The 12610-nt window shown below is 36.6% G+C and overlaps 1 protein-coding gene across 1 annotated transcript in view; it reads left to right on the forward strand.

The window, feature by feature from the left end:
- Positions 1-8948, forward strand: part of LOC107732503 (phospholipase D1-like) — a 36343-nt gene extending 27395 nt beyond the window's left edge. Inside the window, exons 19-22 of the mRNA XM_016543858.1 lie at positions 5081-5215; positions 6412-6565; positions 6651-6768; positions 7869-8948. Coding sequence (XP_016399344.1) covers positions 5081-5215; positions 6412-6565; positions 6651-6768; positions 7869-8093 — 632 coding nt within the window. The 3' untranslated portion in view covers positions 8094-8948. The remainder of the gene's footprint in view (positions 1-5080; positions 5216-6411; positions 6566-6650; positions 6769-7868) is intronic.
- Positions 8949-12610: the final 3662 nt, after the last annotated feature.

The following is a 12610-nucleotide window of genomic DNA, read 5'->3' on the forward strand; positions in this document are numbered from 1 at the left end:
CTCATACGTCATCCGCCCGGAGCTGCTTCCGTGTAGGACTGTTGGCGCAAGCTACATTAAAGTGATTATTACGTTTTGAATCTGGATATTTTTCTTACAAAAACGCATTGATTCGCTACAGGAGGCCTTTGTTCATCCCCCGGAGCCGTGTGAGACACTTTTTTTATGGATGGGCGCTTTTTATTTGACTTCTTTTGGACTGATGCATGCAACACCCGCTGAGTGCCATGAAACAGCTTGAAAGATCAAAGACAATTTTTAATATAACTCCGACTGGATTCGTCTGAAAGAAGAAAGTAATATACACCTAGGATGACTTGAGGGTGAGTAATTTATGGGCTAATTTTCATTTTTGGGTGAACTAACCCTTTAAATAATACAGATTTGTATTGAAATAAAAAAAATCATTTAAAAACAAAAAACACTTAAAAGATTTTTTGTTTACATGCACACTGTAAAAAGGATTTCATCAATAAGTCATGATAACACAAGTCTTTCCATTACTTTAACTCATCAAAATATTTTAACTAATTTCAACTTCATTTTTTAAAGTTATACGAGATTCATCACTATTTCCGCACAAGTCAGTTTATAATTTAAGTTCCAAGTTTATTTTCAGGAATATATGGCCTCTTGGCCCATAGTTCCACAAGATCACAATGACATGGAAGAAACTCTTTTATTCATTCCATGGTATATATACAATGACAATCTCCATGCATACTCCGAATCACAAACACTTGACACATCAATACAGACATCACCAACAAGAACAAGATCACCTAAACTTTTCTTACGCAAATCCACATGCAAAGACGAATCATACAAGAAATGCTTCTCATCTTCTATCATAGAAATACTTAATGTTAGTTTACAATAATTACAGATTCTCTCTGCCACTGGTATATTACTCCATCTGCCTGTTTCGATAGCTAAATGAAGACTTGAACATCTAAAAATGAACAATGATTGTACCAGTTGCATGTTATAGATGCAATGTAGCTCTGTTGTACTAAGAAAGATTTGTATTGTGAATATAAGTATATTTAACTTTTTAGTTTCTATAGCTGATTTATACCATGCCTCGTGCTTTTTCTTTCAATCGTTGGTTAAGAATAGCTATGAATGTTCTTATATGACCTACACTTTGAGCCTCCCAAGCACTAGAAAAAACATAAAAATAAAGCAAAATACAAGTAACCCATGTTTTTCTACCCATTTCATCTAACTGAAAAAGCATATTATATAATTTTTTTTGGATAATGATGACACTTATTTTATCCAATACATGATACAATCTTTTCAAGTGGACAATACAAATCTACCCAAATCACCCAAAACGGCAACATTGCTCACACTTGTACTGATACACAGGTGTTTTTACAAAAAGATACCTGAACATTTTCAATACACTCCACTGGCTCAAAGCCTCATATCTCAGATCCGTAATACAATATAAGAGCAACAATGCGATCAAACAAATACAGAGATTGATTGCAGCTAATTTTATGTTTACGAACAATCCTTAGCAAGGAAAGCATTGCTTTCTTGCTCAAAGTTGTCGGGTTTTCCACCATGACAATTTTGGTGTAAACCAAATATAAACCCAGATATTTGTAACATTTTACACTTCAATCTGCTCACCAAAATACAAATTTTCATTCTTGTTTATAGAACCCCCTCATACATAACTTTTGTTTTTACTCAAATTCCCTCTCATACTGTAAAGATTACAGAAATTTTCCAGCTGTTCAATCTGTTTCGGTAACCCTCCAATTTTATCTGCTGTGTTAGCCATATCATCAGGTCTGAACTTCTGTAATACTTTCGATCTGAATACCTTTACCTGTACAGTTTTTCTTCAACATTGTTATATATATTATTTTCTCTTTGTAATATATTTCTGAACCTCTGACTGTAAGATAAAAATATTATCTATTGTGGAATAACCTGACCTATTATCCTGACCCTGCTTGTTCTTCATAAAATATATTCATATTATTTACTTCTACATAAGATACTAACCCCCTGTTCAAAATCTTTGTAAAGATTTTACCAAGTACATTAAGCAATGAGATCCCTCTATAAGGCCCCACATCGTTTTTTTTATCACCATTCTTGTACATTATTGTACAAATCACAGCCTCACACCAAACCTCTGGGAAGTCCCCTTTATCTAAGTTTTTGTCATATAAAGAGAGCATTATGGGATATAACATATGTGATGCTGCTTTCAGCATCTCAATAATACCATCTGGTCCAAGGGCTTTTCCATTACTCATTGGCATAATAGTTTTAAAAACTTAATTATAAGTAATATTGCTATCCAAAATTTCATCTTGATTGAAAAATGCAGCTTTATGATTATTCACACTATCTGCAACAAAGTTCTCAATATCAGCATCTATATTACATTTTGAATCAGACAATAACTTTATAAAATATTCTAGCCACTTATCATGCATGATATTATTAGACTCACTATATGTTAGACCTTCCATAACTTCCCAAATTTTCTTCCACAGATGCTGTGTTTTTGTTATCCTGTAGCATATTACCTAAAACATTTGAATTGTACTGTTTTTTTTTCTTTCTATTTCATAGCTTTTTACATTTTCGCCTCTCAAGAATGTAACTGTTCAAATTTCTCACATTACCTGTTCTTGTGAATTGATTAAAAGTATTATATTTAGCAAATTTGAAATGAACAGTCTTCATCCCACCACTGTGGTTGTTTACTTATAAATATAGACTTTTTGATCAGAAATCTGCCTGCTTCATGTAAACAGTCTGTCAAAATTTTAGCTGCTACATTAGTATCTTCTTCCACTGCAGTAAAAAAAGCCACCTAAAAAGTTTCCATTCAATAAATAACAATTTTTGCGAAAGCTGCCTCTTACCATTAGTTCCCCATTTAAGTCTTATCCAGGGTCTTACATAACTATCTTTCTTCATTTTAATCCTTGATTCAACACTATTTATACTCACGGTGTATAATAACAGGAAGTGATCAGAGATATCCACATATAAAATCTCAAAATCTTTAACATGTGAAGAGTTCACTGGATATAATGAAATAATCAGCTGCTGACATAAATGTAAACTTTCCATCGATATCTTTGCCAACTCTTCCATTTACAAAATGAATATTTAATTAGCCAAATATGTCAAAAAGGCAGTGACCAAATGTGTTAACAACCTTATCTTTTGATTTTCTATACCATTCAAAATAATCATTAGTATAACTACCACATGCTATATATTCAGAATCATCACACTCAATGTAATCACATTCACTACCAGTTCTAGCATTAAAGTCTCCTATGATGATGAACTTTACACCTTCTCCAACTTGATCTAGCACACTTAGAATTTCATTTTCCAAAGAACTAATGAACTAGATCCCTCAGGGAAAATATAAGTAAAGGTAAAAACAATGTCATCATCAAATAATCCACTCTCTTTGTCAGAACAGTTGCTTGTTCACAAATCTGAGAAAAATATTTCACAATAGAATCATGTACATATACACAGATACCTCCAATTTTACGACCAAATTCTGACACATGCTTATGCACAAGACAAAAACATGTATAATCAGTCAATAATTGACAGAACTCATCTCAGAGTCTCATCTTGTGACCAAACTTCACTCAAACAAATGATAGAGTTTCCCTGCAAAATGTCCAAGAACTCACTGTTGTTGACTTTTGTCTTTAACCTTTGAACATTCCATGCAATTATAGTGAGTTCATTTGGGCCAAGGCCATCATGTTATCTTACACGAGTGTCAGATGTTCCTTCATTAATCAGTCCAATTTCAACCACAGACTCAAACTCGGTGTCATAAGTGAAAACTCTACAGTCCACAAATAATTTATCAAAATGAAGGGGCCTTCCGTATTTGGTTTATTTATGATGTAGAGTTTGCATGCAGTTAACCAGCTTTCTCCATATCTCACACACCCCAGCACTAAAGTCCTCTGACACCCGAATTTGGCTATTTATTCCATCATCTTCATCGTTACTTCGTTCACGTCATTCCCGTGTTTTCTGTGGTCCGTTTCACCTGGTGAAACAGACCACCACTGGCCTTGCTCTTCTAGATGATCTCTTCCCAACACTGTGAGCGCGTTCAATTTGTAGTTCTACATCGCTTTTGGCTCTGCCCAGATCAAAATATTCAGTAACATGGTCCCGCACCTTTTTCTTACTCTCTTCCCATGTTTCCCGATCCGACTCCGGGATGCCATAAAAGACAAGGTTATGTTCTGATTTTCCATGCGCTCATGCAAGTTCAGTGTTTTCATGCTCAAGTCTCTCAACTGTCTTCACACACTTTTCAACGAGTTCTCTTAAATCCAATCAATTTGGGCAAGTGTGTGGGATTCTTTTGGTTATGAACCAGCTGTTGCTCCAAATAGTATCTGCTGTGTTATTCTCCCCGCCTAAACATTCTTTTCCACATCGCCCGCAAAGATTAAGAGAAGGCCAACAGCTGCCGCTAGCCGCAGTCCGCCTGCAATAACACCACTATGAAGGTTAATTGTGGTTGGTTTAAAGTTTAAACATTGCTTTTAAACGCTTGGCTGGGAATATAGGCCCGTTCTCTGCTTTCATTGTTCAATGGTGATCCACATGATACCGGAAGTCAACTATAATTTAAGAGATAAATGATAAATTATTATATGTACAAGTCATTTCAACTTCAATTATATAACTTAGTTGAAATGACTTGCACAACCAATTTGATTATACTTAAAAATTTAAGGCAGCAACTGAACTTAAGTTTTAAGTTGAAGTAAATTGAATTTTTTTTTTACAGTGCATGTTATTTGACCATTAATCGACATCAGAGAACAGTGAACATGCAAATGTGTTGTTAAATTATTGAAATATTAACTTAAATTCTCAGAGTTAAATGGGTTTTATTAAGAAAAAGGGTTTGCCGATCCCTGACCCATAATATTCTGTCTTTCTAGGATGGTCTAAATGGCGAGAGACATCTTTTTTTTTTTTTTTTCTTGGGCAGTGATGTTTTGTCTGTATTTCACCCGATTCTCTCTTTACACCCCCACAGTGGATGACCAATGGATGAACTACATCTCTATTTGTGGACTGAGGACTCATGCGGAGCTGGAGGGCAGACTTGTGACTGAACTCATCTATGTTCATAGCAAGTTGCTCATTGCTGATGACAACACTGTCATTATTGGTGAGCTAACAATGTTACAATTTGCCAAAACAAATAATTAAGGTGTTATTGAGACATTTTCATGCCTGCTTTCCTCTGTAATTGTTGAGCAACTCGCTGAGCAAGTGCATAATTTCTTTATGGCTGGAGTTTTATACAACCCCTTGTGGAAGACTGTGGTACATTGGATTTTGAAGGACAGACAGTGAAGGCCACACATAATCATTGACCTGGCATATAAATAGCTAGTTTTCACATTTACCAACTCATTTTCCTCAAATAGTCCAAAAGATGTGATTTTTAATGAGATAAAATATTTGTCTGTGTAGTTTACACATGACTGCACTGCCAGATGTGCAGTAGTGACATTTGTTCTGCAGTTCTAAGCTAAGCTTTGTCGTCATGCCTCTGTTTTCTTACCATGACTGAAAAGACGTATCACATCTGTAAAAAAAACAAAAAGTTTAAATAATACTTTGCACGAGGAGTGGAAGAAACTCATAAAAGATAAGCGAGTGTCATTTCAGATAAAGCTTTAGATTTCTGCAGAAGATACAAGAAATCAAATGAAGAAAGCCATAGATCAGAAGGAGGCAGACGGGAACATTTAGCCGCATACTGAAATTGAGTTATCTCTGACTCTGTAGGTGGAAGATTTGTGTGCTATTGAATTAAATGCCTCAAGATCCAATCACTTATAAAACAATGAATAAAATTGAATGATAGAGTATTAAAAAAAATCTTGTTTTGTTGTCTGTGATTATTATTTGTCTTGATATTTTAGATTAAACAAGTCATGATCAGTGTGTGTTTCCTTATGGCAAACCCACAGGCATGCATCACTGTTTTTTTATAGTTATTGCTATTTATGAAACAGCTCAGACTTGTTTTGCTTTTAATGCTACTAGGCAGTTTTAATACTTTTTATTTTATTTTACCAGGATTTTTTATTTATTTATAAAATGTTAAATTAAAATTGTATAGTTTTAATTGAATACATAAAAAAAAAAAAATAAAAAAAAAAAAATATAAATATATATATAAAAAAAAAAAAAAAATAAAATATATATATATATAATTTTAAAATTCATTAGTGTTTAGTATCATCATAAACAAAATTCTTTAGTGTTTAGTATCATCATAAACAAAATCCAATTATTGTTTAATTTAATTATTCTTTTTCTTGACTCTTTTTAATTTATTGGTTTATTTTTCAGGCTCTGCCAACATCAACGACCGCAGCATGTTGGGGAAGAGGGACAGCGAGGTAGCTGTGATTTTTGAAGATTCAGAAACGACGCCATCAGTGATGGATGGTCAAGAGTACCAGGCTGGCAAGTTTGCTCTGCAGCTCAGACTGGAGTGCTTCAAGTAAGATCTGGTGGAAAGCCAACCATCCTAGTGTTAGCAAAACAACTGAATCACAGCTGAAACTCTTTGTTTTTTCATAAACTAGAACCATTCTTGGTGCCTTTAATGATCCGACCATTGATGTTAGTGACCCCATCAGCAACGGATTCTACAAAGACGTCTGGATGAGCATTTCGGGTAGGAACGCCACCATCTATGACAAGGTTAGTGTGATTCCTTGTGTCTTCCCCCACTCGCTCCTGGGAATATAGTGGAATTTATGATGGGTACTTTCCATCATCCTATTACGTGGATCATTTGAATTATGATTTAGAGGTGTTGCTCGGTCGTTTGTCAGATAGGTATTGCTCTCAATCACCACTGAAGCTCTCAGACTCGGTTGGCTGTTTGGCAGCCTCATGGCAGGCCAGTAATAATGAGGCTTAATGGAATGAGAGATGTGTAATCTGAGCCACCATTGTAGGCTGGCAATTTCAGTAAATACCTCGCACACATCAGCCACACAACCAAATGTTTCACACATATGCAGACACAATTAGGAAGCATTAGTTCCCACCTTAAAGGTGCAAGGCTTCCATTCTATACCATAAGATAAGATAAAATAAAATATTTATTTTTTTAATTTATTATTTTGAAAATTATTTTATTAAATGTTTAAAAAATAAAAATGCTATTTTTATTTTAGGTAAGGTTTGAGTAAAAACAACTCACTTTATCACGAAAACCATCCATTATCAGACATTATATTTGCAGAAAAAATTAATCATGGTGACAAATACACCTGCATATTTCTACAGTGTCATCACCATATGTAACCTAGCTTTTGCATAATAATAGACCACTGCAAAATTGGTTTATGGTTATGAAGATGAATAAAAGCCAAAACAACAACAAATACTCTGCACTTTTAAAGCTGTTATTTATATGTGAAAATATTTATCTCTAGATACAACCATCAGTTTTTTTTATTTTGTGTGCACTTGAATATTATTTTAGTATTATTTATAAATTATAATAATTTTTATAATATTTTGAATTAGCTTTTATGCCTAATGTTTATATTTTTAGTTTATCTATATGTAAGTTTTAGTAATTTTGTTGTGTACTTTTGTCATTTCAGTTTTTTTTCCTGTTTAGCTTTAATTAAAATTATTTCAATTTTAATTTTAGTACTTCAACTTTAGGTCCTGTAGTTGCCAAAAATTGTCATGAGCATAAAAAATTAATTTCTCATCTGTTCCGAATTTCCAAATACAATGTGAGTGGCAGAAAACTGAGGACTGTTGATGCGGTTGCATTGCAGGTTTTCCGCTGTCTGCCCTCAAGTCTGGTGAGGAACAAACAGGAGCTCATGAGCTTCCAGTCCAAACCAGGTCTTGATAAAGAGAACCCTGTTAAAGCTCAGGAGCTTCTGGAGAAGATTAGGGGCTTCCTGGTCCAGTTCCCATTGGAGTTCCTCAGTGAGGAGAACCTCATGCCCTCGGTAGGCACCAAAGAAGCCATGGTGCCCACTGAGATCTGGACCTGATGGCACCAAATGAGAAACACAGAAAAGACAATCCACTTCCAACATGAGGAGAAAAACAAAGACACCACTGTGGTGGACGAAACTTCAGATGTGAAACATCACACCAGCCGATACGAAGGAGCAAAGGATATTAAGACAAACTGTCTGCCCCTCATCAGACAACCTCCTATTGTTTTGTACCTTTTATCAATGTTATAAATGTACATAATGATATTTTATAAGTGATTATCAGCACATATTGTGCTTTTACTGTAATGTATTTAATGAAAGTCGCCTCTCTGAGATGCCAAACAGAAGGGCTTTTTAAAGAAATGTTATAATTCTAATGTACATATAAAGAGGATTCGATTTTTATTGCTATAGCTGGTTCATTTGTAGAGGCAGCACTCAAAGTGAAGGGCAAAATGGAGAGTGGAAGGCCTGTCAGATATAATTTTGTCAATGAGGCCCATTCTTCAGCACGGCGTCCCCAGTGGATGCGCATCCGTGACAGGCTGAGTACAGTGATATGTGTTTTCTGTCTGGTGAACCTGCTCTTAGACCGAGTCTGCAGAGGCTTTTACTGTCCAGCCTCGCTGCCTGTGTCTAAGTGTCAGTGCTCTGGGGACACCAGACAATCTGTCTGTAAATTAAAGAGCTGAGTAACTGAAGGAAATTGTTGCCTCTCAACACCAAACACCGACGTTTGGCATCCAACCTTACATTTTCCTCTTCACAAATGTGGCACAGGTCGGTTTTCACATTGTCCCTTGGTGTTTGAATATCAGCAGGTCAGCCATTTTCAGCAGTTTCCCACTCAGCTTAGTTTTGGTGATATTTTTAAGTTTTTAGTTCTTGTGATTTTGTTCTTTTTTCCCCTGAAATAAAAAGTAATGTATGAGAATACACTACTATTTAAAGTTTGGGGTCAGTAAGATTTTTTTTTAAATGTATTTTATTGTTTGATTTGTTTTGTTTTTAAGAAGTCTCTAAAGCTCACCAAGGCTTTATTCATTTAATTATAATTTCATTAAAAACAGTAATATTGTGAAATTAATTCTTGTGATGGCAAAGCTGAATTTTCAAGCAGCTATTACTCCAGGCTCCAGTGTCACATGATCCTTCAGAAATCATTCTAATATGCTGATTTAGCGCAGAAACAAGAAATATTTGAAAACAGTTGTGCTATTTATTATTTTTGTGGAAGCATGATACATTTTTATTCAGGATAGAAGAATAAAAATCTTTTGTAAAATTGTAAATGTCTTATAAATGTTACTTTATAAATGTCACTTTTGATCAATTTAATGCATCCCTGCAGAATAAAAGTATACATTTTTCAAAACATGTATTACTGACCCCAAACATTACAATGTTACTGTTTGAATATTTGCAACTGATTTTTGTGCCATAATGCAATTCACTTATTACAGGGTATTCAATGAGAATTTTATCCATCTGTAATTGATTAGTTGGTGAAAATGTGCATTATAAACCAAAATGGAGCCAAATCGAATGTGGGCACACTAAAATAATGCCTAAAAATGTCCACCTTTTCTAGCACATTTCATAACCAGCATGTTGTCTGTAGTTACATTAACTGTGAATTTGACAGACAAGATGTATTTTAGCCCTGACTCCATTTCGATCTGTGTTAATGCATTTGTTCAGAAATTTGCACTAAATAAGTTTCAAATAAATCGCAAAAACTCTTAAAAAGTTTTGTGAATGGTTTCCTTGGGGTGTTTTACTGCAATAGCTGATCTTAAATCATATTCTAATGTTGTCTTACTTTCCATTTTAACACCAAAATCCAATCAAAACATGCCCTTTAGGCACCAGCGGCTAGGACAGAGATTTAAAAAATATGAATTGTATCCTCATGAACATTAGTTTTAACACTGTCGTTTCGCAGGGGAACCGGCTCTGATCGGTGCCCAAACCTGGAAGTCTTGAAACAGTCATTATGAAGCAATTTAAATGCAAATCTGGCCAATGGCTCGTCCCCAAATGTGCCTCATTGGATGAGACACCTGATAGAGAGCGACCAACGTTAATGTCATCCTCTGAGTGGAATCATGTTCGGAGATATTGAAATCAAGATTGAAAAGAGTTGATAGATTATCTCTGTGACCTTAATGGCTTCTTATCGTTGATGGACTGAAAGCCTCCAACCTACTCAACACCATCCAAACCTTGAGCATTTGGTTTCTTCAAGAGCTATCTGGTCAACTGCTGAGCTGTCATGCCTCACTAACTACATGTGTCATTTGAAAACAGGATCACTGTCTCAATTACTGTGTACTGTAGTTCTCTGGTATTGTGCAATGGCTCATTAAACAGGTTGTCCTCTTCTGAAATGAGAAAAGCAGTCTCTGGGAAATTTGCATTGATGTTCACAAGTAGGCCTGTCGCAATAATCAATATATCGACTTATCGCGCAATATATGTACATGACCTCAATAATTTTTGGTGACGCAATATATCGCCCATTATATTTACTTAAAAATGTATGCCACCATGTTTTTTTTGCATTCCACTCTCGCCTGTGTCTTTTGCAGCTTCTCGTTCATAACGTGGTGTAGTCATGAGGTGCTAGTTCAAATTTAAAAAATGCTTCTACAAACAAAGTTTCATCTGCAGATATGGTCTTGTTTAGGGATCTGTGCCTTTGTGCATACGGACATCTGACTGCTATGTAGGGATTGTGTTTTTCAGCAATACAGTGCACCCTTAATTTACAGAGAAAAGAAGGTCAGGGGAAAATCTGTAGATGGAAAAATCTCCATACAAGTTCTTTGTGCATTTTTCTTATTTATTTAATATTGTCCAGTTATTTGGAAAAATAAGGCACATGTAATGTAAAAGTACATGTGATGAAGATGTTCTCTTTCAAGCATACGTTTTGGTGTCTCACTATGGGATATGCCCCTTCCGCGTATTCCTCAGAAGCAGTTGGCCCCAGTTGACTGGCAGACATGACATTGTGTCTGGGAGTGGCTCCTTCCTCTTGGTATAAAAGGAGCGACAAAACGTCATTACAACATTCAAAAACCTCTTCTCACTTCACACCAGAAGCCTATTAGTCGAATTGTTGGCAACCACACAGCTTTCGCCTGACTCCTACAATCAGCACTCCAGCTTATTATAGGATTACTCAGAATGGCTGTAGCAATGCAGACTACCTTGGCTAGTGAGGGAGACTCTTCACGGCGCTGCTCGTGCGGGAATAAAATCTCATGCAAAGACACACACCAGGTCTACTCTGCATGTCTTGGGTTGAAACATGCCCAACTGGTGATTGAAAGTCCCGGCACATGTGAGCACTGTGTACGTTTCACAATGAAGAGCCTTCGTCGCAGGCAAGCACGCCAAGCTAGCCTGTTGGGCCAGGATCCCCTCATGTCTGCTGGCCACGCTCCTGCTGTCACTCCACAGGAATACATTCCTGTAGAGCTGCCCACTATGGCGACTCTAATCGTGGGGTGAACAGCTTGATGCCTGCGCCCCTCTGACCAACGTGCTCTGCGCGGACAAGGAAGAGGAGGACGTGCTCGATTTTGAGGAAGAGGGGCAAACAGACTTCCTTCTCTCTGAGGAAGATTTCAAGGATTCCCCTTTACTGCTCAACCGGATCTGCTCTCGATCTTGAGGGAATGGAGAAGAGGGGCCTTCTCCGTATGCCTCCTATGGAGCCATTAGTCACTGCGCATCTACACACAAAGCACACACCAGACTGCAAACCCAAAGTTGCCATTCAAAGCAGACTGATTCTAGTCGAGTATGACAGAACGCGCTTATAAAGTAGTTGCTTATGGGGGCAGTCGTGGTCCTAATGGTTTGAGAGTCGGACTTGTAACCCAAAGGTCACGGGTTTGAGTCTCGGTACCAGCAGGGATTGAAGGTAGGGGGAGTGAATGTACAGCACTCTCTTCCACCCTCAATACCACAACTGAGGTGAGACCCTTGGGCAAGGCACCAAACCCTGTGTATTCACCTTTCCTTTCCTTTCCTTTCTCAATAAGGGCTTTGAACGTGATGTCCGAATTCGTTCACTTCATTTTGTTTCTGATATAGCGCACTCAACTGCCATGCACTATATAGGGATTAGTGAATGAGTGAACGAGTGAGAGCGATTTCGGACACAGCTAGTGGAACGCTGTACACGGCTGCCTCTGACAGCTTAGACTGCTGACTTGTTGCCTCACTGCCTTATCGGGCATTGACTTTGCTGGCAGCGTTTGAGCATGAAGACATGTCACGAACCTGATTTCAGACAGTCTTCTGAGGCAGCGTTATGGTTTAATGATCTACAGCAAAACAGAGTGAGCTTTGGTGAAAACACTGAATTACTATAATAGTTATTTCTTGCAAGAAATAACATCGAAAGTGGAAAAAGTTGACAAATAAAAAAACGAAAATATTTACACACAAACTGACCGCCAACCGTAACTTTCAGATGCCATCTTTATTTTTTAGCTCAGCTGTAACAAAATGGAACGCACAGGATTGTGGGATATCAAAGGCAGCGAAGGATA

This window comes from Sinocyclocheilus rhinocerous, unplaced genomic scaffold, assembly GCF_001515625.1.
Source record: "Sinocyclocheilus rhinocerous isolate Xijiao unplaced genomic scaffold, SAMN03320098_v1.1 scaffold2053, whole genome shotgun sequence".
In the NCBI taxonomy this organism is placed as follows: Eukaryota; Metazoa; Chordata; class Actinopteri; order Cypriniformes; family Cyprinidae; genus Sinocyclocheilus; species Sinocyclocheilus rhinocerous.